Below are 26,467 nucleotides of genomic sequence, written 5' to 3' on the forward strand. Positions count from 1 at the left end.
AAAAATCACTCAATTTCTTCTGTAGTCGGCTAAGAGATCCCTTCCAGAATTGTTTTTATTTAAGTAGGTAAAACAGTAAGTATTAAAACAATGAAAATAACTTCAGCAAACTTCTGGTTTTTTCTGGTTTTGGAAGATATTGTATAGTGAGACCACAATGAATTAATGTTTATAATCTCTTAATCCTTAGTTAGTTGCAGTCGTTTTGTTTGTTTGTTTAGTTAGCACGTCCAAGAATTCCTGTATTCATAATACTAGTTTTGTTTTGAAACTCATCACAGGCGTAAGTTGTCCTTCAGTAGAGAATTTGATGAGTTGCTATTGCTGTAATGCTATTTTGAATCAGTCCTGCTTCTGGGATATCTTGACTTGTTGATTAGGAAAACTTGTGTCTTCTGAGATGAGGCTTTAGGATGACTTTCATGAATCAGCATGCACCATTTTCACTTTAGAAGTACCTGTTGTTGTGGCAGATGTGGGTGTATTTCATTTATTGTTTTATTTGTTCAAACACGTAGGCATCTCTTTCTGATAAGGTGATCTGACACATGATAAGGTTTGCATGGGTCTTGCTTTGTCTTTGAGAGAGGATTTTTTTCTTCTCTCTGCAGATTCAATAACCAATGAGGTTGTGGGGTGTTTTTTTTGTTTGGTTTTTTTGTGGTTTTTTTTTGTTTGTTTGGTTTTTTTGTTTTTTGTTTTTTTTTTTAAACAACTTTGCAGCAGGTTCACTCTGGCAAGTGAATCATTCTGTAAATTACCCACATTCTGTGTCAGGTTTCTTTGGAAGAGATTTTTTTTCCCCTACAAATAAAGTTGCCATTCCATTTGCTTTCCTCTATTATTATTATTTGTGTTGTAGTAATGTTGTTTTCCTCTATCAAGTTCCTTGTAATTTGGTACTCTAATACTAAATGTGTAGTTCCTGCTCTCCAGTGCTTACAGAATGTTACAGTGAGTGTGGCACACATTAGGCAGTGCTGGGAAGAGGAAAGACTTTAATAGTAGTGGTGACAAGCATGCCACCAAGATATGTGTGCTAGGTATGTTAGAAACTTGATAATTCCAAATAATATGTCAGGCTACTCTTTTTCCGTATAAATGACTGCTGGGCCTGAAGATTAGACAGAACTTGTATCTCAGGACGTTGTTTCTTGTCTGTTCTACTCAGTTGCTATTCACTGTCACTAGTTACAGTCCTACTTATTGTGTGCTATAATGCAAACATTGTTTTCACCCTGGAGTTGACATGTATTCCAGTTGTATCTGACAGTCCTGACACTTCAGAATTTAAAGAAATGGTTGTTCTCACCTGTTGGCTTCAATTTTTTTCAACATTTAACTCTCTTATTTTGGTTGCTAGCCATTCTCATGCTAGACTAGTCCAGCGATCCTGATGGTCACTTTTGGTTGTTCTTTTCAATGGTACTGTGTATACCACATGTAGGAAAATTTGCAAAAATAGATTGTATCCTGTGGTCTTAAGCGGTACTCCTAAATTAACTTGTACTTCTGATTCATAGTTTATTACTATGGGGTTTGTTTTTTAATGCAATCTGTTGATAATTTTACTGCATTACTATAGCGCATCATATCTTTTGAGAACAAATAAACTAATTGTGCACATGTATTTTCTTTTTACTTGCCTTATCACTTTGTTAGGGAGAAATGTGTGTTGTGTATTTGTTGGTAACGTCTTGCTATCTGGGCTATATTCCAATATCAAATTATATTTCTGTAAATGCAATGCCAGTCTTCGTATCCTTGAAAGAGGTATACTTAATCTTTGTGGCTAAATTGAGACAAAGAGTTCCTATTTGTTTTAGTCACGCTTTTAATCTATAAACATTTATTCACTAAGGCATTAAACTCTCAGCACTTAGCCCTTGAAAATTTCTTTTATTAAAGTCTATGTTTTAAGACCTTAATGGGCTTGTGGTAAAATCTACAGATTAAAAACATCTTTTATACTGTTTGCATGGCTTTCAGAACATTTTGTATTTCATCCCTGGAAACTCTGATAGTTCTGCTTAAAAATATTTTGGCACCAGTCATGTGGTGAGAATTCTTAAATCACCCTGTCTTCCAGCACGTCCATTCTTTATTAGATTCTTTTTTAGTCCAATTCTGTCTTATTAAAAAATGACTTGATCTACAAGACTGTACATTTCTTTGGATAGGCACCCAATTTTCTTTGTTGATAAAGAGCTTATTCGTACCTATGATGCTGAATTCACAGACAATATCTTATTATAATAGAGACTTCTGAGATGAATTTCCAACATTGTCTTCATGCAGCGAAACAGCATGTTCATTCCTGAAGTTTCTCAAGTTGTTCTTAAATTTTGTAAGATGGATTTTATTTTTCCCTTGAGAAGAGCTCAATTCCTCTGCTGAACTTTATTCTGTTTAAAAATGCATTTTTATTAAACATATTTTTGGGGTTTTTGTTACTGTTTTTAATATGTGACATTCTTTCTTCATATGTCTTTGCAGTGGCTCCTATATCAGTAAGCTAGCACTCCATGCACAAGGAATTCCTTTGAACATTTGATGTAGTAGTATTTTATCGATCACTTCTGTATAGAACATATGCTAAAAGGAAGTCTGAAAAATCTATGTAATCAAAACAATTTATTTTGGAACTTGTCTCTTGAGGAGGTATTTGCCAGAATCTGGCTGCACCATTAGAGAGCAGCTTCACTGTGTTGTTCAAGTTGGCAGATGAAAATGTTCTCTTTTGATATTTTCATTTAGTTCCTTTGAAACCATGTAGATTTTCAGATTACCATCTGTTTTTTTGATTGTAACCACTGAATGAACCCAAAAGGTTCTTCTACTTAACATATGATGCCGTTTTCTGTTGCTTGGTTCAAAAACTGTTCGGTCCAGCCTTTAATGGCAATACTTTCTTTACAACATGAATCACAGATCTCGCATTTTCTTGTAGTTGTGCAGAGTGTACTGTGAACAAATGTCAAACCTTGTCAAATACAAACTGTGGCCTCAGTGTTGCACAGTGGTGCTTTGGTGACTTACACGTTTGAAATATTACACAGTCCCATTTATTTTAAATAGCTTAAATGTAATAATGGTTTATTTTTGAAGTTAAATTTTAAATATTCCCATGCTTTCCAATCCAGAGATCTGACTGTTTTTTCCCAAACAGTCTTTCGTATGTTCCTCAATCAAATTTTCAATCTGTGTAACAGCTTAATCTTGTGATTGAGGTCACTGGACTCTGTGCTCAACAACTCAGGGCATTACATCCCAAGTGTGCGATTTTATTGATTTCAGTAATATCATGTTAAGCTTTCAATCTCAACAAGTCATCTTTTGCATTTGTTTGCTTTAAGCTATATTACTCCATAATAATTACATATTTAAACTGGCTCCAGTTTAGATTTTATTTCACTGGAGCCTTTTGTTTCAGCTGCGACACCTACATTGTGTTATGTTTCTGACAGTGCTTTTATGGTAAATTTAACTTTTATTACAGACACTGTAACAAAGCATGGGATTGCCTGTGAGCAATCTGCTTCTCTGTTTGACCCTACACCTGTCTTTTGTTCAGCTTTCACCTTCTCACACAGGTTTTTGCGTTTGTTTGCTTTATTTACAGTTTACCACACGGTGATTACAGAGAAACCTCTGTCAGGTTTTGTTCCTTTGTGGGTAAATCGTAAATCTTGTACCAACTTCTAAGTAGCATGGCATTTTTTTTTTGTTTTGCATTTTCCCATCTTAATCACAAATGTGGGAATTTTTTAGATTGCAGAAGTCAATCTCAGCTTTCATTTTGTGTATAGAGACAACCATTTGCATTAGAGATACAAAATATATTGTTTTATAAGGTCTCCATTCTTCTATTGGTAGCATCCACTGTGGCATGCTAGCATAGCTCTGACTTACAACTGTGTTTGCTCTTTGAGCTGCAAGCTGGGAATTATAGCTTTGTCTTTACTATTTACGGTTTTGTGAAATGCTTGCTCTTGTTCTTCAGTAAAATTGGATGCTGTTGCTTTAAAAAGCAGACATTTTTCACTCTCCATCTTTCCTTTTCAAGTAATTCAGCTGAGAAGTTGAACAAAGTAATTTCAGGTAGAGCTAGAAATAGAATCTATCTCTCAGTGCACTGGAACGCTCTGCCTTCTTGGATGAGCGGGCTAAATCCGCTGGCTTAGATAGCTTGTTTATAATCACCATTGTAAACACTGTAAACGGGTCTTGGTTCACAAATGCAGCCCAAGAATCCTAATTATTAGCTTTCTATTGCTCCTAGTGCCTAACTCACTAGAGAAGTGTATATTTGGGTTCCTGTTAGAGACAAGTTAAGATGAAGGACAGCATTTCAACTGAGTGTCTTCCATAAAGCACTGCTTTAGCCTTGCTTGTGTTTTCTTCTCCTCTGTCTTTAAGGGAAAGAAAACAACCACAAACCAAACAAACCTTGGCTTTTAAATTAGGTTTTGTAGTCAACTGTCACTGCAATCATGACACACGCAAAAGCCCAGGTGTTCTGTTTTTTTGTCATTAATCTCTCATTTTGTCCTGCAATTGTACAGTTATAAAATTTAGAAGATTGAGAGGTGTAAATACCATCAACTTTGCTGGTATATACTGAGTTTGGTTTCTTCTGCTGTAAATTGTCAGTGCCAACCTATATCAAGAGAATATGAGCCTAGCAATTCAAAACTTGTATTTCATCTGGTACACAGCTGGTGGTGGGGGCAAGAGCTCTGGATCTTGTTTCTTTACTCACCACTGCAAACGTCAGCCTGTTTACCTGTTAGTAATTTCTTTTTCGACTTCACAGGTATTTTGGTGCAAATGCAGTATAGCTTCTATAAATTTATTCTATGTTTCACCTGGGAGTTTCGTGTAGTATTGTATGTGAGGTGATGGGTATGCTGTGAACCTGGAGCAATGGGGGACAAGCTGTGGCCACATTTGAGTGTCTCCTTATTGCTCATTTGCTTGGACCTGGGATGGCTCCACGTGGATCTGGCCGCATGTCTCTGTAAAAAGCTGCAGTGTGTAATAGATGTCTCCAGAGTGAGTGGAAGCAGCCAACCTGCTTTTGCATCCTTGCCGACCCTAGAGGTGGGATGGATGCAGTTTGCCATTGTGGGCAGCACATGAACCGCACTGCATTTGAACTGATTTGAAATGTCTGCACCCCTGATGCTCCAATTCACAGCCTGGGTAAATTGTTCAGAGGTGACGAGGAGTTAAATTTGACTTACTACAATAGCTTAAGTCATTGCTTACATTTACTCACAAAATCAATTTTATGTAAATGATTTATCGTAACTGAGTCTGAATGGAGAAAACATTCTTGAAATTGTATGAAACCGTAAGTTTCTTTGAATCTTTTTAAACAACCAGGGCAGGAAGAATGTCTGTCTTTAACAGCTTGAAAAAATTATTTCATGGTTCCAGTATGAATCAAGATTCCTTACTGAAGAAACATCCTACTTCAGTGTTCCTTATGTCAGCAGAAATGGTATGGTGTGAGCAATTAATAGAATGGGTAACACTATGCTGGTGGATATTCCACACACTGCGTCTTGCTTAAAGCTCCATATGGTTGTGAAGCATCCTTGAAAAATCTAATGGTAAGCTGTGTCTCTGGCTAGAAGGGGGCTCTGCAGAATTTAAAAGGTCATTCAAGAGGAAAGTTCTTTAGAACAAACAAACAAAAAATCCTCAAACCTTTGTTGCTGAGCAACCCTGGAGAGTCTCTATTGTTATACAGGAATGCAGCTGAGATATAGTGCTGTGAAGTTTCAGGTCTGTATTCTTTACTCTGTTTTGTCATATGGAGTTTGGAGAAGTGGCCGTGTACTCTAGATACAAAAGTGAAAAACAGGGCTTTGAAAAGTAGGTGCAGCTTCAACTGGTGGGAGCATGTAGGATCATCTTCTCACAGGATAAAGGAAATAGAGTCTGTTTTGAAAATGAGATGTTTAAAATGCTCCTGTTTGCCATTTACTCTTGGACTTTAACCATTTTGGTCTTGTTTTCAAGCTTATCTTTGCAATCAAGAGTGTTATCACTGACATTGCAGAGGCTTGGGCTTTTAAAAGATATGTTGAAAAACTTGTGAAGAAACTGAAGTGGTATCCCAATAATGACAGGTGCTGGTGGAGACAGTGTTTCTTACTACTATTCAAATCTGTTCAGGTCTTGAAAAAATGGTCAAAATACAGCAATCTGTCAGTAATTTGACTACATTTAAACTCCTACAGCTGCTACTGCAAGTGGGTCTGTATTAAAGGAATGACAAGTGGAGGGGAGTATCAAGGCAAGAAAACACATCTTCACTCTTTCCAAATCTGAATGTATCTTCCCTTTTTTCATGTGGCAGAGGTGCTACAGTAAAGGGGAAGTTGTAAACAAAAAAAAAAAAAAGAAAACTCGAGGTAAGCCACTTTCTTCTCAGTTTGGCAGGAAATAAAAATTGTTAGTCACCACACTGCCACTAACTCCATGGCTTGTGTGACTGTTAATGAGTCTAGCAGAGCATCTAGGCAAGGAAGAGGATAGGGGTATGATTTTCTTTTTCCTGGCATTTTCTCTCCTCAAGTGGATCATCTTAAATATTGACATCATCCTCAGCAGTTAATATATTTTAATATTTAATATGGAAAATACTGTAATTCCAGGAATAACACCATACAAGTGGACTTCCACTGATCTGTAAGCCAGGTGATGACCACAACCCTAAATCTGCCTGTTCTAGAGGAGTCCTTTTTTTCAGCTCTTCCTTTTGATTTCTGTCTTAGAGCAGCTCTAAGAAGGTAATCTTTGTTTTTGCATCTTCTACAATTTGTCTTTTGGTCAGCAGAATTAAAAAGGAGGGGGGAGAGGATCATTTCAATTGTGCTTTAGCACAGATGCCCTAAGTTAAATATTTATTGTTAATTTTTTTCTTCTGAAGATCCCCTGTCATGTTACAGAAAGTACTGGCCTGTTTTGGGAACTGTGACATGCAAATTCATGGACTAGGTCTATCTAAAGGGAAGATAGTCTCATACTCAGGGCAGAAGCAGTTCCTCAAAAGACAGTAGAGTTGAGCAGGAAAATGAATATTTTTCTTGGAGCTGGAGCTTTCTTTTCTTTTTCTCATGTGTTGCAAATTCTTGGTTCCTTCTGAAAAAATTATACTGAAGACTTTATCTTGAACTTGTGTTACCTTCTCTTTTGCCTTTCTTGCTCATCTTGCTACTATGCCTCCCTATCTCTTCCATGAGAGTCTAGAGTAATAGAAAAACTGTTTGTCTAGACTGGGAGTGCAGAGATAACTGACCTGGTGGTGGTTGAGTTAACCCTGGAGATAAAAGTTCCCTTCCCTGGAGATAAAAGTTCCCTTCAGAGTCAGGTGAAGCACCCTGAAGACAGGTTTTATTAGTTTAGGCACACCACCAGGCAGTATTACTGTTGGGTGTGAGCCGTTTGGTCAACACTGTTGTTAAAACTGCTCAGAATGTAATTGCTGGAGAGGGTCAAAGGCAACGTTGAAAACCTCTGCATTGCTCTTCATTGCGAGATCCGGATACATCTCTCATGTTTGCATCTGTTGACAGCTGCATTTATCTGTGGACCTAGCCTTGTCTTTTTTGTGTGTGTTGTCATAGAGATGTAGGTTTGTTGGTGGCCTCTTCGTAGTAAGTGAAATATGCAGGTAATTTGTTGTTCAGCTCTTAAAGCAGCTATGTATATGATACTTTGTCTTGTTATGTGGATATTGAGAACTTCAGAAAAACTGTTGTGTTTTTTAAATGTATATACAGTGCATAGTTGACTGTTAGCAATTAAACTCTGCTTTTAACCAGCATAATTACTTAATGCCTTTTATTATCTCTCTTCTTTTCTCCTGCTCTTAGCAATTATCAAAGACCTGACAAATTATGTCTCTGCTGCTGATGCATCTGCTTTTTATTTTTTCTGCTCTGCTTGCTTTTCCACTGAGTTTACTGGTAGATATGAATCTGACTCCAGCACAGAATCATGAGCTGTCTGAATTTTCAGTACAAGGAGTTTTTGACTCAGCTTATTATATCACTGTTTTTGTGCAGTACAGTTTCTTCCAATGTGCAAGGACAGTGTGTACTTAAATGCTGTTTTAATTGCTTTGATACAGAATTTCTTTTTTTCCTTTCTTTTTCTGTTAAGCGTTATTACTGTTCCTAGCAGGATTTCCCAAAATAATAGCTAAAAAAATCCCACAAAATTCTCAACAGTTCTTTCCCATTTGAAATACATAATGCATATATTTACAAATAGTTTTGAATATGAATATGTAAGAATATTTTCTGCCACTGGACTGCAAAAATGCTTGCAATTTCTTAGCAGAGGGATCAGTTTCACTCACACCTCCATGTAATGATTGTCTTGCAGGAACATGTACATCCAGCAGTAGAATGAGATCCTATTAAGTATTTGCAAATAATGCAGCAAATTTTCTATATTGTCGTATCTGAAATGTCTTTATATTGTACTGAAAGTATTGTAATTATAAGAAATAAAGAGCTAGACTGTGATCTCCTGTGGTAAGTATAAAGGGAATAAAAAAGTTGTTTCCTCACAGCATGCCAGTCCTTTGTAGCAAATAGGGTAAGGGTTATTTGGAAAAAAAAGACATCTTATACGCATCATAATCCTGGGTTTAAATGCATTATGTATGGGAGTGCTTAGGGACTAACTTCAAAGTTACATAGGTGACCTTAATTTGGGAGCTGCATATCTTTTGAGGGATTGACTTTTTTACATTAATAGCATCCTTTTTGATTTTTTTTTCCCTGAGAGTGAAACACTTCTAGATAAAACTTACCATTTCATTCTAGTGCATTAAAGGAACTGATACCTTTCTTTTGTAATCCTGTAGGGTACTAATTCTTATTATTGCAATTTAAAAAATAAAATATTTCCTCTTTCCCCTCTTTCATTATGTTTATGTATATATTTTCAGATATGATTCTGGACCAGCAGGTGGGTTCTGGGCAGCTCAGTGAGGATGTTCGTCACAGAGTGCATGAGGCATTACTGAAACAACATCACCATCAGAACCAGAAGAAGCTGAGCAACAGGATCCCAATTGTGAGATCCTTTGCTGATATTGGAAAGAAGCAGTCTGAGCCCCATTCCATGGATAAAAATGGTAATGCGTTGCTTTATTTTGCATTTTGAGCTTTGAATAATATCTGCCTGTTCAGTATCGCATGTGCTTTGTACCCACAGCTTGAACTCAGTGTGATTCTGCTCTGAAAAGCTACCGTGTAGAAGTGGTATCTTTTACATGAGAGTGGTTCCTCTTATGCATTCAGTAACATACCTGTTTAAATCAGGTATTGTGCACAATTCAGGACTGTGCAGAGATATTCAGGGGAACTAGCTCAGATGCTGGAAGCAGGCTAGTTGTGTTAGCATGCCATTCTGTCCGGGGTAATTGGCATGGTACATTATCCCCGGTGCAGCACAGCTCAAGTACACTTGTGCTTTAGGCACTCTGTGCAATCCTTCAGACTGAGCTTGAATGTCTTTGCACAGTGTTGCTCTGAACTGTGGACATGCTCCATTAGTGCCAGAAATGTGATATGACTATTTTTGACTTCTGTTCACTATCCAGGGCCTATTTAGTTAAAATGTAATGGATTGTTGGAATAGTTTCTAAGTCTATGACAGTGTATGCATTAGCTAGTGTTCAACTGGTGCTTCAGATTTCATAGCTGAGTTTGAGGGGTTGGAAAATGAGAAAAACATTTTCAGGATGACACTGTTGGAGAGATGCCACAAGAACTGTACCTTGTTCTTTCAGAAAATCACTTTTTGGAAAATCATGTTCACGAAAATGAGAGAGCATGTTTGCAGAGTGGTTCTACAGTAAAATATTGGCTTAACTTTTTTCTTTCTTGCTTTTACAGAAGCCTTTATAAGCTGTACTGTTGTTATAGGTTATTCATAATGAAAGATAATTTCTTACTGTCCCTTATTTATATAAACACAGGCCTGTGTTATGAAGCTTGCAGCCAAATTTTGCAAATATTTACAATTAATTCACTAGGATTATACATTGCAGAATTACTGAGCCTCTGTATCCAGTATCATAACAATACCCATAACATTTTTGTCTGAACACCATTGGACTATAGTGACTCTTATTTCAGAAATTGCCTTAGCTTTGGTGAAATCTCAGTCCCTTCTGCTGTCTCTCTGGTTCAGGGCTGTACTGAGCTCTCCTCTCACCCTGGGAAGTGGGAAGCGAGGAAACAGCCGTAGCACAGGGAAGGTACAGGGTGCAAGAGGTAGCCATGTGCTGTGAGGCATAGGGCAGAAGGGGAAAGCGTAGTAGTGCAGCAGATCTGGAAGGATGGGGCTGTTGGTATAAAGATTAACTTTGGTTTCAGGAAGAACCTTTTCAATCATTGCCATATAAAGTTTTAATAGGTACTTCTAAACCTAGCTGCTTCCCTGGGGAAGACTCTCAGACCTAAAAGGCAACATAAAATTTCATCTGAAGAGGATATGAAATAGAAACGTATTAATTATGCCAAAATATTGTTTTAAGAGTAAGGAAAAAATAATATTTATTAAGATGTGTGTGATTATGCATATGGATGAACAAGAGTAAAAGTAAGTAGGATGATTGTCCGTCCTTCTTAAGGCAACTTTCCTGTTGATTTGTGCAACTCTTGCTGATGACTTTAAACAAATATTCAGGAGACACTTAAGAAAGTTAATGCTATAATGTTCCTATTTCTCAGTTTCCACAGGACGCGAGATAGCAGCTTGTATTCCATCAGCTTTTTGCACTAGGTCTTATATAACAAATAAGCAGTAGGTCTCCTTAAAAAGACCCCTCAGGGCAAGCTGTGAAAGTATCAGAAGCTCAATTTCAGTAACTTTCTGTCTGCTAGTGGAACTGATGCAGTACTTCACTCCAGAAACATCTCACTTTTGCCTAAGTTTCTACTGGGAACCTTTGTATCTCTAATTCCCCAAAAAATAGATTCTGATCAGGACAGCATCTAAGTCCATATTAAACACACTAATTTTATATACTCAGTGGTTAAGTGATTCTGTAAGTAGGGAGACACAGTCTTAGAGGTTTTTATTTGTCTGTGCTTATTTTGCAAAATGAAAAACTACTGAATTCCAGTTCACGTGCTTATGTAGAGATGCCTCAGAGCACTCTAACCCCTGGTTAAAAAAATGGCTTACTCACTTTCACTATGTAAATTTAAATTAAATTAAATGCACCATAAACAATACAAATCTAAGTAGTTTTAGGAACATTTATACGAAGGTAAATCAGCTTTTTATCTAAATTACAGTGAAGAGTTTTAAACCAAGTATTTTTGGAAACAGATGTCTTTTAATCAGTTTGAAGCATTGCTTCCTTGCATCCTTTAAGTGCTAATGCACATTTGGCAGTCTCTTGCATTGACCTATTCAAAATAGATGATGGCCCTGTGATAAAGCAAAGAGAGGTTGGTTTATTTTAAGTTTCTCTCTTACCATCCATTACCCTGTTACATTAAAAAGTCTGAATCTTATTTTGCTGCCTGAATTGCACTTGAATTAGTATTAGCTTTAGAAGAGGAAAATTCAGTCTAAGTTTTCGGTTTTAAAAGGAATCACAATTTTTTCCCTTTTCAAGACAACAGCAAATAAGCAGCTCATGGGCTTGAGTGGCAACTATTGCCCCAGTACTCCAGGATTAAAGGAGTGGGGAAAGAGATTATTCTGGAGAGCTGCCTAATTTCAGGCACACTGACTGCTACCTCTTCTGGCATACTCTTAGTTATCTCTTTACCCTGGGTAACTTTCCGTAGTATGTGGTGTATAAATTATGCAGGAATCTACACTGAAATGCTTAGCTTTCAGGAACTCTGCTGTCCTTAGAAGCTTGACCAGGGGTAGCAGCGAGGTTTCTGATAATTTTCTTCTGCCGTTGCCTCATGACACAAATGCTAGAGTTCAGCTACAGTGTTACGCTCACTGCAGCTATATTTCTTTTTAGATTGCTATGGAGCATCTGTACGAGCTTCTCCTAATAATACAAAAATGAGTTGTTAAAACGTAACTTTGGATCAGGTGAAAGCAAAAGAAAAATCAGCTAAATATGTGTAAAAGAAAGCAAAATTAAGGGATATAAACACCTTATATTACTGTCTAGAGTGTGCTGTGAGACAAATCTTTGTTTCCTGAGGACAAACTGGTAAAATGGTAAAACATCATTTTAGTCTGCTTATTCCCATTTGTGCACAAACATTGTGTAGAATGTATGAACGTAAAATGTTCCATATATTGCCAACAGTAGTAGTATTGGTCTCTCTTTTTAATACAAAAAATGCATTAAAATGGTAAAATATTTTATTATTGCTTTTACTTTCTGGATGAGAAGCTTAATTCCTAGAAAACCGCAGAGAGAAAAACAAATCCTCTCAGGTACTACTGATGAGCTTACAGCTCAGTTTACCCCTATCAGAGGTCAGAGTTTTCAAAACCAGCAAGTACCAGGAGCTTTAGAAGGGCCACTTATTTGTCCCTGTGAAATGAGGCAGGGGAACTTGGACACCTTATCTGCACAAAAGGAAATTCTCAGTTTGGTTAAATTTGGGTTTAGTGTAGACAGTTTAACTGATAACAATCCTTAGCAGTCTGTAGTTTGTAAAATAGGTGGTTCAGAGCCTTAAGTCCTTGCCATCTGGGTTACGTGGTACAGCTGAGGATGCAAAACCCCTTCTTTGTCCAAGTTCTTGACTATGCTAGCTTATCAATGTATCAGTTTCCAGATATTCAGGAGCAAAGTCTGAACATGAAGACATAAATTTAAATTCAATATATGGCTGTGCTGCTGACAGACCACTGTGATATCTTTGCTGGAAGATATTTGTACATATGTTCTCCCTCCATTTTTTCTTTGTTTAAGAGTCTGTCAGACCCTCTAATTAATTTGCTTTGTATTTAGTAGTATTATCTTTTGTTTACAATGGCTTTTCTTCACATCCTCTGCAGGGCTAAGATGTCAGGGTGCTATGGATTTACCATGCATTTTTAATGCTGCCATGCTGTGTTTAACTTTCACTTTTCATTAAGCATCAAAACTGTGAGAATTAAAAGCCTGCTTTTGATGTTCCAATAAAAACCGACAGTCAAATTTGGCATAAGAGCAGGAAAAATTATTTTTTTTTCAAAAAGTCTAATTTGACACCAAATACCCAAAATAGAGGGTGGCAAGTAATTTTAGCATACATACTGTAAAAGGCAGGTAAAAATATGAATCTTCGTCATTAGTAAATCATCTTTAGAAAGTTTGGTTTGTAAAGCAATTTAACTCATTTTTATTGAGATCAGTAGGTTTTTCACTCTGATACCTGAGAGCTGTGTCTGTAAATTCCTATGACATGGTCTAAAAAGCCAAAGACAATTGAAAATATACAATACCTTTCTATTGTTAGAGGAATGCTAAAATAATTTCATAAGCCTCTCCCCTTTTATAAAGGGTTCTGCGATTCAGAATTTAAGCATGTGTGGCATGGAAAAGTAGCTGATTTGACGAAAATGTAGCTAGGAAAACAAGTTTTTGTCATGTAAACATTTTAGTTTTTTTAACTGGCTATTTCATTTTTAGTCTAAACTTCAGAATATGTGTGTGTGTGGGTGTGTGTGTATATATGTAATGAGATCTAACAGACCTTTTACTGATTAAAGTCGAAGAGGAGGGAAGTAGGGGAGAGGAGCATGGCAGGGTAAGTGACTTGTAAATTGTATTTCCATGCACCTTGCTGAAGTGTTCTTTATCCATAATAACGTGAACTTGTGCCTGTTTTCTGTTCCATACGTATGCTGTTTATAACTGCTTCTTCTCCCTTGATGTCAGAGCAGACACGTTGTTAGTGTAAAAATTGCATTATGCCACATATCATGTCTGATTTTGAGAAATTCTGAAATTTCAAGGAGAGGTTTATTGATATGCCAAAGAGCTGGAAGAAAATAATGGCATATTAAATTGGGGATCTTCAGAGTTAACAGCATGAGCTGCTGGAGCAGTTCATTTTGACATGTGATTTTTCAAGCCTTTTTCCAGTTACTTCAGGTAGCATGATGGGCTGGTTTGAACTTTTTCATTGTTTTATGGCAGTATGAGCACACGTGGAGGCATTTCAGACTATGCTTGGGTGTCTAATTTAGGACAGTATGCTTTAGTATCCCAGTAAGTCTAAATTACCAGTTATGTGATGGTGTTTGTTACTTTCCTCAGTTTCCTAATCTCTCCTAAACATCAATTCAAGTATTTATGCCATAACTCAGAGCTAGTTTACAGCATGTGAAACTCTGATGTCAATACTACCATGTGGAGACACGGACATTACTTGGAGCCATATGAAAAGGGTAGGGAGGCGTTCCTAGATACGTGACTGTGTTCCTTTGTTTTGGGAATAAGTCACAACGAATGCCATATATATTCCCAAGTTTTCTGGCAGTATTGGATCTGGATCAGGTGGATTGCTCCAGCTTTCCTTGAAGAGAAGGCAAACTCAAAGATAGTTAATTCTAGCTTAAATTAGCTAATGCTCTATTTCTTGTTTTATATTCTTCTCAAATGTATATATTTTAATCAACTTGTATTATCCACAGGTTTTTATATTACTAAAATATAACATGTATTTAGGAACATTTTCATCTGATATTTATTCTTTTTTTCTCCACATTTCCTTGTTCCCATGATAAAATGTGTAACCTATATGTATAAAACTGTATCATTCATCTTTGTATTTCTTTATTTTGCTCTGTCTTTGTTGTGTCTGTCCCTAACAGGCTCATCTCATCTCTGTATCTTCCTCATCTCCTATCCTTTGGGTTCTGTAAACTCCCTGAAGGTTCAGAGGTAGTATAAATACCTATTCTTGCTTGGGCTTCAGATCATTTCAAATGTACACCCATGTCTTCATCTCAGTTTCTTGACAGCATGCAACTTCTTGCTATAGTGATTTAAAAATACCTCAGGCCTTTGTCAGCAGCTGTGGCACACTTAAGAGAAGCTTGTGTGGAATGATGTTGTTTTGGGGGAAAGAAAAGTGCCATTTCTTTATAAGTTCATTTTCTTACATCAGTTTGTAAAACTGCAAATCATAGCATTTTAGTTAAAACTGCATGACTTAATGTGAATTATGCTTGAGATTCAGGCCTAGCATTAGTAAAAACAGATAAAGTGACTTCTTCCTCATTGTCTTAAATTATGTATCATTAGTGAGAACCAAATCTGCTTGCAGTTACACAGGTACAATGGAGTGACATGGTTCTCCACTGATTTAAAATGTTATGCATCAAGAGGCCTAAAGGTACATACACAATTCAGCCTGCAAAGATGGTATCACTGCTCTGTTATATTAGAATTTTACCATATACTTAGGAAAACTTACTGGTTTTCAATCCTTGATTTTTGATCTGAACAGTGTATCCACTTAGATTTGGAAAATTGGTGACTAGTTGCAGTGAAAAGCTTCAAGATTGTTATAGCTGGCTTGCAAATCAGGTTTTTTTTCTGAATGGGAAGAAATCTATATGGTCTAGAAAAATAAGCAACTTCTTTTCTGATTCAATTTCCTTTGATGTGTCAGTTGCATCCAGTTTGTTTCCATTAACTGTGATTTGTATGTGAATACATTGTTCTTGTTTTTTGTCATTGGCGTTCTAAAGACCCCTTGGATTTTGATTAATAAATACAATACACATAGTTAAATGTCTAGAGCTTTACATTTTAGGGAGTAAGAGTATGTTGCATGTGACATTAATTTACTGGGATTAATTTTTTTTTTTTTTTAAATTTGGCAGGACTAATAGACTCAAAATGCTAAGCTCTATCTGTAAATGCAAATTTCTATTAGTGTAACAAATATGGACCTTATTTTGATAGATTTTGATTTTTTAAGTGGCTTGGCTTTGCATGACATAATATTTTTTGTGTGAATTCTTGCTCTATTCAAAGCTCTGGCAATTTCATATTATCTGAAAAAACCACTCATTTTTTTATGTACACCAATTTTAAATATCATTTAAAAAACTGTGCTGATACTGGCTTTTTAATACATAGATAAGCCTTAACACCCATTTTACTGTGGTTTTATCTGTTAGGTACTAAGTTCCTTTGTATGTAGGCTGGATATTTCAATGATACCACATAATGCATTTGTTTGACTGATACTTTAAAAAATCTGAATGGTGCTCTGATGAATTCTCAAAGAATGCAGCTCTTCAGATGCTTTATGTAGATGGACTGCAGGATAAATCAAGCCTTTTAAACTTTACATTTATAAGGACTCAAAGTACTACATTGCACTCTTAAAAATTAAAATGCTGTATTTATCCCATACAATGTGTAAATAAACATTTTGCTTGAGACAGCTGAAATGGAACTGGCGAGGACAGGGCATGGAAGAACTGAATAAATGGCAAGGCTGTTGCTGCTCTTATTCCCTCTTATAGGGAGTTGATGGTTTATGCCTTCACCATTCTTACCAGCCTAATTCCCATATTGTCAACTCAAAGAAGTAATAAACCATCACAAGTGCTTTTCTCAGAGCAGGTGTTTAAAGCCTGGGTAGGGTTTGGCGTTAGTTTGGTGGTGGTTGGTTTTTTTGTTGTTGTTTTTTGTTTGTTTGTTTTTTTGCACATAGTGCTTTGAAGCTTCTCATATTAGAAAGATAAAATTTGGAGAAAACTTGGAATTAGTGTACCTGTATTCCAGAGACAGTTTGATGCTAGTGGTGACTGTTGATGTTTTGGTGGAAATTGGAGAGGAAATGCCTTTTTTGTTTGATAGTTTGTTTGTTTTAGTCTAGGTATGATGTGACAGCTCCCCTCTTCATTCACATAGCTCTTTAATTGATGGTTGCTTCATGGGACCATCATGGTGCCAATAAGGGTGTCCTTCATTCAGAGAAAACAATCAGTTGCTGAAATTAAGAGCGGCTTGAGGATAAAGCACATATATGGTTGCCAACATGCTTTATCAAACTGAATATTTTTAATGACGTTGGAAAACCAGCATAGCATGGTGGATGCCAATGTTCACTAGGCTGCCATCAGTATCTTTTGGTCTTACCCTGTTGGGAATTACTCATGCGCTTAACAGTATTCACCCCAAAGACATCTCCTTTAAGTCAACATGAAATTATACACAAAATTAAATACATTTATGAATTTTTGTGGCTTCATAGCTCAGAAGTAGAGAAAGCTACCATATATAAAAATAACTGTGTAGCATTGCAGTCCTGCTCCTAGGGAGAGGGCCACCATAGCACTGCATCCACCTACTATCCAGTGCAAAATATATAGGCATTTAACAAACTAAATGTGTATAGGAGCAAAAATCTGTCCAAAACCCAGTACTTTTTGTCTTACTTTTCTGTTGAAGGGCCACACAGAGACCGAGTTCCAGATTTGCACTTTACTGACTGTATTGTTGCATAAGAAATACACATTCCTGCAGTGTGTTTAAGATGCTCTTTAAAAAACTTACCCCATGACTATCATGTGAAAAGTGAAATCACCTGTCTTCTCTACCTTGTATCTTTGATTGTTATTCAATACAGTAAAAAAACCAAATTTCTTGTTCCAAGATCCAGAAAGCTGTCTTAAGTTGCAGAGCTATTTAAACATCTCTTACTGCCTCAAGGTAAAACTTGCGTTCTTTCAGATTACTCCAACATATGGGTAAATCAAAGTTTGAGGTCTTCTGTTGGCACAGAAAAAGAACATATGCTATTCTTATAAACCTCACATACTTACTGGTTGTGGCTTTTATTTCCTACTATGTATATTTTTACATATTTTTATCCTAAAAGAAAAGTGGACACAATGTTTAAAAGTTAGCCTTTGGACTGTTATGCTAATTGCTTAGAGGCTTTTGACACCTCCAATTATGATGTTAAAACTTCAGTGTTTATAACAGGTGGTCCATGCTCTGACTCCTTTGTTGGTCAATATTTTTATCTCCCTGGCAGATATCCCTGCTCTCATTTTCTTGAATTTTTAGATCCAGAAAAAAAAAAGTATAAATGTAAATCCCTAATTAGCACCAGAAAGTAATGAACTACTATTTCTGTTGCTTTCCTGTAACATCTTTATAACATAGTATGTATATTAATATGAGTAATTATTACAATTATTTCCCTTTGTATAGATCATAGCATATAGAGGAGTGTCTAAAAGGAAGAAATTAAGAGTTAAGAAAGTCTAGTATTACTAGATTTAAAGTTTTCTAGGAGTAAGTCAGGGCAGAAATTTTCCCCCAGTGTTTTATGACTCCTCTGTTAGAATTAGTGGAAGGTTTTTTGTTACATTATTAAAATCTCCAAAATAGTACAGAAATCAAATTTATAATTAATTATTTTTAATAGTTATGATACTAAAGAATGATTCCTGTAAAAATAATTCTAAGACTGCTAAATAATACAGAAGAAAATTACAGTGTGAAGTAGTGTGTGGGGATACATAGTGTACAGGTGATGGTGTAACAATGATGGAACTCAGTGTTTTTTCTTTAAGTTATAATTAAAACAGACAACTTGAATGACCATTTATAAGCATCTTGCATATTTAATAATTTCTGGCTTCCGATTTGCAAAAGTTGTGTCTTGTGACATTTAGGAATTAATAGTCTTTTTTAATGTGAATTTCTTTAAGATACATTAATATGTTGCTTTCTAAAATCAGTCCTTTATTCTTGTCATATGTAAAGTCTAATCCTGACTTATTTTTATCTACTTGGTTAGGTTAACATGCTTGGGTTTTTGTCATGTCTGGTTTTTTGCCATTCTCTGTTTATTTTACTGTAGTGCTGAACAAAAGCCCTAATTTCTATTCTTGTTTTGATCTGTCCTTGTCCTGAATCGGAGACAAAATGGTAATATTTATGTTTTTAAGATTGATACCTTTAATAATAAGATTTCTAGCAATACATTTTAAAACATTCTGTTCCTGTACTTCCTAATCCAAGTGAAATCTCTCTGGCTATGCTACCAGGATGCAGCACAAGAGTCTAAAAACTGTTTTGTGTTATGGGAGATTTGTCTAGTGGAAAATTAGATGTTGATTTTCATGAAAACCAACATTTTCCTTGAGCAAGTGTTTCAACTGGGAATTCATGACCAGACTTAGACAGGGATACTGTAGTGCTCAGCTGTGACAGAAACTGGATACTTCAGTATTTTGACAGTGGTTGAGATACTCTTACAAGTCTGCTGTCCTGTTCAGACTGGATCCTGTGATGCACTCTGTTTCCTGGCTGTGGCTGAGGACATGCGTGTGTAACAGCGGTGTGAGGGGAGACGCTGTGGCTTTTTGAATGCCCAGACAATGTGCCTAGCTTAGGACTTTCTGACTGTCTTCATCTTCAAGTATCTTGAACATATGGTCTTTGTTACTGTGCAAGTTTAGGTTGATTTTTCACCAGAACCAATGTTTTCACATCATCATTTCTCAGTCATATGAGAGACTATTTGCTATGGAAACAAATATATGCTGGGCATGAGATGCTGACTCTGGGCCAGTTGGACTCTGTAGTTATTCCTGGGTATGTGTTAGGGCAGTAAGAGATAGTTGGCTCATGTATTTGGTACTTTTTTCCTGTACTTTGTTGTGGTGTTCAGAGCTGTGCGCGGCTCCTGCCGTGCCAGGGAGGAAAAGTGAAGGCAAGCAGGGAATGGCCTATCACCCTGTGGGGTTTGTGTGCTGCCCTACTGCCAGCCCCACACCCTCAGTGTGTGCATGGTGGCCTCTGGCCCTGCACGGGGGCAATGGTGGCATTAAGTAAAAATATGCTTTATGTGACATATACTTGTCACTCCTGTTTTTCTTTTTGAGCTTTCTGAGTTTAAACTGAAGCGTGTTTAAACACTTCTCATCTTGAGATATTTTTAAAACTTCTATAAAATACTTCACTAAATCCTCACTGGAATTTTTTGAAAATGTGTTTGCCGAAACCTTAGTGTTAACACATGTCAATAATCACATTGTTCGATACTGAGTTTTTAAATCATCTTAATTTCCAATACATCTATTTTTATAGCAGCCAACTTCAATGCTGGGTTTTGTAGTTGTTGTTATAATCAGGACATTCTTATACACGAGTAAATTTATGAAAATTAGTAATCCTGTTTTATTCAGTGAGGAGTATTCTTGTAGGCAGATATTGCCCAAAATTGGCAGCTGCTCAAATTACTTACAAAAACTATATGAATGCAGGACTTTCCTCAAATGTAATATCTTAAAATTCGTAGGCTTTAATTGGCATAGAAAGTTTGTCTTCCAATATTCAAGAGTATCTTTTACATTTTCTAAATTATGTTCTCCCATTCCTAACTGCACGTGATAAATGTTCTGTCTTTTGAGAATGTGTTGCTCTAAATAAGTCTTTAATTAAAATGCCATGTTTAGATGCTTCATATACATATGATTTGAAATGTAACAAGTATTTCATTAGATGTTGCTTTATTTATAGAAGTAATTGTTAGTATTCTGTAATAACGCTACTTTTTTTAGCAGGTCAAATTGTTTCCCCACAGTCTGCTCCAGCCTGTATTGAAAACAAAAATGATGTGAGCAGAGAAAACAGCACCGTTGACTTTAGCAAGGTAAGTGTTCACTGATGGTGAAGAGAGCTTCCTGACTACTAAATAGATCTTTTAAATTAAATTAATCCATGTGAATCAGGAAAAACTGTGAAGTGCAAATTTTACTTCAGCATTAAAGTTTCGTGTGCACTGCAACACAGTTTGTATATAACAAAAAAGAACTTTTCATTTTCTTGATAAATTACTGGTAACAGGAAATCACAGTTTAAGAACATAGATAAATTTATTGCATTGCAATATCATAGGTGTGTATTTGTAGAGGGAATTTTTACAAATTAACAGAAAATTATCTAAAGAGGAAAGTAATTCAGAATTCTTATAATTCAGATTTACCTCTCAGGTTTTTACTTTTTGTAGAAGTAATGCATGAATGCAAACTATGCTTTTTATAACCTGAACTCGTGGATTCCAGATGTCTCAAACAGAATGTGTTTCTGTAAACCTATAACTTAATTCTTCTGGCAAGCCAAGATATTTCAGTACACTTCACAAAAGATGTTAACTGTTCAGTAGTGGAGATTGCAATGACAGTTCAATGTTAGATAGCAAAGAAAAGCAAACAGCTTCTCAGCTTTAATGTAAAGGAGAATCCTAATTTGTTTAAGAAGTCTGTATGTACCTAAAACAAACTGTCACATTAGATACGGATGACAGACTGACAGGGATGGATGACTTCAGCTGACACATTAATACAACAAAGGTTGAGTAAGTGAAGAAAGGTGATTTAAACCAAAATTCTGAAGAACAGCACTTTGAGTCTGTTGAATCTTAATGTTAGTGCAACTGAGCTAAAAGTAGAGTTATGTGATTGCTCCATCTGGTGCCAGACTTATTTCCTAGCAGCAGTAGCTATTTGCACCATTTGAATTCTTGACTGAACACGCCAGACTAGGAATGGTATATGGCTGAAATAAAGACGGGAAACAGATCTTTTTGTCAAAGACAGTGAGAAGAAAGGAAGCTGGCTGGGGATGTATTATGGACCACATTTCTACAGAGGTAGCAAGGAGATCTATAAACAGTGACAAGTTGTTAAAAAAATAATGCTAATACGTTAAAAATATTTAAAACTAAGATTATAATGCTTTAAAAAGTCAAGTATGATTTTGGTTTCCTGACATTTATATTAAAAGTGTTAACTAAAACGAATTGTTTTGGCAAGTGTTCTAATAGCAAGATGTAAAATTTTGTAAAGGATATCAAATATAAATAAAGCTGTCTATTCAAAATTAAGCTGTGCAGAGGTGAAGCTCATAACAACCTAAAGGGAACGACATGACTTTCAGTAGTGCTTTTCTTGCACACGTCCCCAGTTGTTTTGGATGTTGTAGGATCAAAATCCCAGTCTGTTATCTAGCTGCATGATGTTTGTATTAAACAAGAATGGAGGCTGCATCATTTGGTCCTTCACTCACTATTTTTGTAGTGCTGCAGCTTTGCTGACCAAAAGAGCTCTTCCTATTTAAACTGGCCTGAGAAGAGATCAGCATGTCATCTTTTGGCTAGCCTCAGCAGTGTTAGATACCAACAAGGATGTCAGGAATATGAAAGGAACAACTTTTGTTTGGAGGAATGAAATAACAGTAAAGGATTGTAATCTAAATACCTTTTTTTGACTGCCTTTAAACAGATCCATTTATCCTTTTGAAGATGCATAAGTAAAGTACAATTTCCCCTTGAAATGTGCTATTGCAATAATTCCCAACGGTTTTAATTGGAGTTATGTGCACGAATTGAGAGGAAAGTAGAGCAGTACACTAATTTTCTCTTGAGTATTGTGATTTCTTGCTCTAATTTTGTTCCACATATTAATTTCATTTATCTTCTACAAAAAAGCACCTTTGACTACCTCACATATTCTCTCCTTGCTAATCTGTCTCCCTTGAGCTACTTCTAATATTCAAAATTTTGGAGTTGATTCAAAAAGCTGACTTAATCTGAATACAGGACTGAGACCGAGTTGATTGCATTGGTATCTGTTTATGAATAATGTGAGACATGGCACTAAAAGTTGTCTTCAGTGTTACTTCAGTAGCACAGAGAGGGAGACAGTTTCTGATGTTTGTACTTGTAAATGTGTCACTCGTCTTCCTCTGGGGACACCACAAGGACTTTGTATTCCAGGGGTGATAATGGAGGTGATCTGTCACAGCACCACTTTATCCTGTGTCTGAGCAGGATGGGGATGGCAGTTTAACAACTGCATCTGGCTGGTCTCTGCTTCTTATACCAGAGGCTGAAGTGAACCCTAGTTGTCCTGAAATACGAAATGCATAAAGAGACTGCACCTGCATCCCTTCTCATGGCAACATTCCTACGCTCCACATGGAAACAGTATTTCTGAATCAAACCCTGGTCCCATACTGACAGAGTTTGGTCTTTCAAATACCACGTGAAATAATTGACTTGTTTTTGAATGCTGGTTGGCTCTGCTTATAAATAAATTTCATAAATATGTGTCACGGCTTTCCTAAGAAGTGTTGTTGTGTATTTTCTGTTTGTCTTCATGTCAATTTATGTTTGGTTCTGGGGGAGGTCCCCACCACTCTGTTCAGTCCTTGAGTTGCCCTGGAGGGGAATGGCCTCCACATTAGTTATTTAGTTTTATGTTTAATCGGAGCTTACTGGGACTATTTAGTGCCAGGTCATGAATGTGCTTCAGGTTAGGGTGCAGATTAAGATGCACATGAGGTCTCTCCAGGTAAAGACCTCTTGGGATAAGAGATGTATAATAGATAGGTTAGATGAAGGATTTGAAGGATGTAGCTTCTGCCATTGCCCTAGATTCACTCCAGGGCCACCTCCGCTCTCATTATGTAGCAGAAGCAACACCCAGGGTTTGGGTGTATTTGCGCAGTTTGATGCTTCTCTGACAGCTACTTTCCTTTTAACTGGGGCTCTGTTCATGACCTAAAAGATTTTGGAATCTCAAGCTGATAAATAGTACAGGAAACGTATCTGGAAATACTTTCTGGTAGACAGGAGGCTGAATGTGTCTTTCAGATTTGAATCCTGATCCCGTGATCTGTATGTTAGTGGGACCTTAAGGTGACAACTGTGGCATGTTATACATGAGACATTAGTTATTAAATGTTAAATCCATTCGCAAGGTAAAATCGGTACAGAATGCACATTGCTATGTGCCTGAAAGACTACTTCCTTTCTCTCAACTATAAATGACCTACGACACCACAATTAGGTGCAAAGTGAATCTGTTTGGGCTTTGTATTTAACCCTGAAGAGTTATTTTGTGATTTGAGTGGGGAATAGAATTTACCTCACTGATACTTTACCTTGAAAAAGTACTTGGTCTCCAACCTTCCAGGTTGATTTGATGCTTGTTTAACTTTGTGTGAGGGGTTTCATCATCGTTCTAGATTAGCTTAGGGTAGCATTAGACATCTCTCTGTGATCTCAGCGAAATAAGATTTCATTACACAGGCAACTGTGTTATATCTGAATTCTGATTTAGTGCCAGAGCCATTTGCAAGAAAACAATTTTCTAAATATTACCAAAAACTATGCAAACTAGTACTGACAGATGGCTGTAAGATAGACATTAAAATGGTCCACTTTAACAGTTTATATTGGATTTGGTTGCTGTTGTTGTGTTTAGATTAATAAAAGGAAAGCAAATGACAAAATTCATGCATTTTGAAATGTAGACAATACTGGTGCATAATGAAATCAAACATACATTATATACTCTATTACTCCACATCGATCTTTGTTACAGAGTAAACTCTAGACTGATGCCAAGGAAATAAATAGAAATGAACACATTCCCAGGCAAATACCTTGAGCTTATATAGCAATGTCATGACGAAGCTGTTTCTCTGTCTTTTCCTACCATCTCCGCAAAAGTCAACATCACTGCCTTAAAACTCCAAAGTTTTTATTCTGCTTTGTTCATTCAGTTTACTCTTGAGACAGTCACGGTCATAGCTTATTTTCTGTTATTTTCAGCAGAAGGGCAACTGTCTTCCATTAAATCCGAAAACAAAAATACATCTCACTTAGAGCAATAGAAGGAAAATTACGTGTTGGGGAACCTGTTGTTCTTCTCCTTGAGATTATAATACAGCAACTATGAATTCATGATTTCTAGGATTGTTAATTATGAAAAAATAAGGTGTCTTCATTTCTTCTAATGTTAGGACTTATTGATTCTGTTATGAATTATTGAAGCTGTTATGATTATTGATAAAAAGTATTACTAGGAAATTAATAATGTATTCTTAACAAGATTTTGAATGTGATTTGTTGCCTTTATAAATTAATTCTGCAGTACTTCAACTATGTTTCCAAGAAAAGTTAGTTCAATAATGAAAGACAAGTTGTTTGGTTTTGAGAAACATTTTTATTTAAAAAAAAAATATTTAACAGACAAGAATAGTAGAAACTGTATAATTGAAATAACTAAGATTATAGTGCAGTGACTAGAAAGTCCCTGTCAACAAATCAGGGGGAGAAAATCCCTCTGAATAGCTTTTAGGTTGTAATTTAATATACTTTTCCCAGGTTGACCTACACTTCATGAAAAAGATACCACCTGGAGCTGAAGCATCAAACATCTTAGTTGGTGAACTGGAGTTCCTGGACCGTGCGGTTGTTGCTTTTGTTAGGTTATCTCCTGCAGTGCTGCTTACGGGACTAGCTGAAGTTCCGATTCCAACAAGGTACAGTTGCATTTATTTCTCTTCATGTTTTTCTGAGTACTTTGTGGAGACAGAGTGATGTGACCTTCAACTTTGTCATTTATTGAGTTATGAATTTGGTTCTTTCTTTAACAAAGACATCTCTTAGAGACATCTTTCCACTCATCCTTTAAATAATGTATGGGTATATTCAGAAACATGCTGTTTGTGTGTGCAGATAATAATTTTTTGCAGAAGTAGAAATGATAGCTTGTTAGGTTACAACAAACAGTTTATCCTGTACAAGCTGGTAATACTGCAGATGAAATACTAAGGTGAAATATTCAGCCTCTTAGTATATTTCATCTGGAACTGAAACTACTTGTGTGATACTGTATAATTATGTCCAGAAGAAAAAAATGAAGAAGGAATTGAGTAAAAGAAAAAACCAGACTATGTGATTTGATTGACTAGGCATAGTGAATGGATGAAGAACATGCTGTAAATATCACACTCTTCTAAAAGTTGCTTTGTAGATACTTGCATGGTAATGAATGTGACTTTTAGCCATAAATTTTTATTAGATTAGTTTTTTTCTAAGTTGAAACTTTTTCTGATGAAGTACTTTGGTTCTGAGAACAAATTATGAGGAATTTTTAAATAATGTCTAAAATAGACTTTGTAGTCAAACAGAAAGCATTTAAGTAGATCTGCAGATACAGTTTCCTGCTGGGGTTGATTCAGATCAAAACGCTGAAGTGATTCTCCCATATCTGAGTTCACTGACTTAACTATTATTGAGGTCTCTCACTTTTTTTTTGTACTTATGTATATGTTTGTACACATATTCTGTCTCTCTTTCCTCTTCCCTCTTTTAGTTTCTATAAAAGTAGAATTCTGACAGAAGACAGTAGTGTATTCCAGTTGTTTGTGATGCTCAGGAAGGAATGTTATGCTATGAAATGCAATGCTGAGACTCAGATCCTTGCTCCTAGTCAGATAAACAGTATAAAATTTTCTTTAAGTTGTAATTACTTTGGATGTGACTTTTTTTTGTGTTTTCTAATTTTTGCATGTGTATAAGGAACACAGAGGGACTGAGCTGGCTTTGAAAAAAAACTTCTGAAGCCTTTCCTAGTAACCCCCCCAACTTCCCACCAAAAGGAAAACAACAGATTTCTTGAC

The 26,467-nt window shown here is 36.2% G+C and overlaps 1 protein-coding gene across 4 annotated transcripts in view; it reads left to right on the forward strand.

Annotated features, from left to right (window-relative positions):
• The window catches only part of SLC4A10 (solute carrier family 4 member 10), a 69,654-nt gene that overhangs the window by 2,884 nt on the left and 40,303 nt on the right, over positions 1-26,467 (forward strand). For 3 of the 4 annotated variants that reach the window (XM_072874000.1, XM_072874001.1, XM_072873998.1), the window contains exons 2-4: positions 8,975-9,163; positions 20,554-20,645; positions 25,167-25,324. In XM_072874000.1, coding sequence (XP_072730101.1) covers positions 8,975-9,163; positions 20,554-20,645; positions 25,167-25,324 — 439 coding nt within the window. The remainder of the gene's footprint in view (positions 1-8,974; positions 9,164-20,553; positions 20,646-25,166; positions 25,325-26,467) is intronic. The other variant, XM_072874002.1, reaches the window with a different exon arrangement.

The sequence above is a fragment of the Ciconia boyciana genome, chromosome 10, assembly GCF_034638445.1.
Source record: "Ciconia boyciana chromosome 10, ASM3463844v1, whole genome shotgun sequence".
In the NCBI taxonomy this organism is placed as follows: domain Eukaryota; kingdom Metazoa; phylum Chordata; class Aves; order Ciconiiformes; family Ciconiidae; genus Ciconia; species Ciconia boyciana.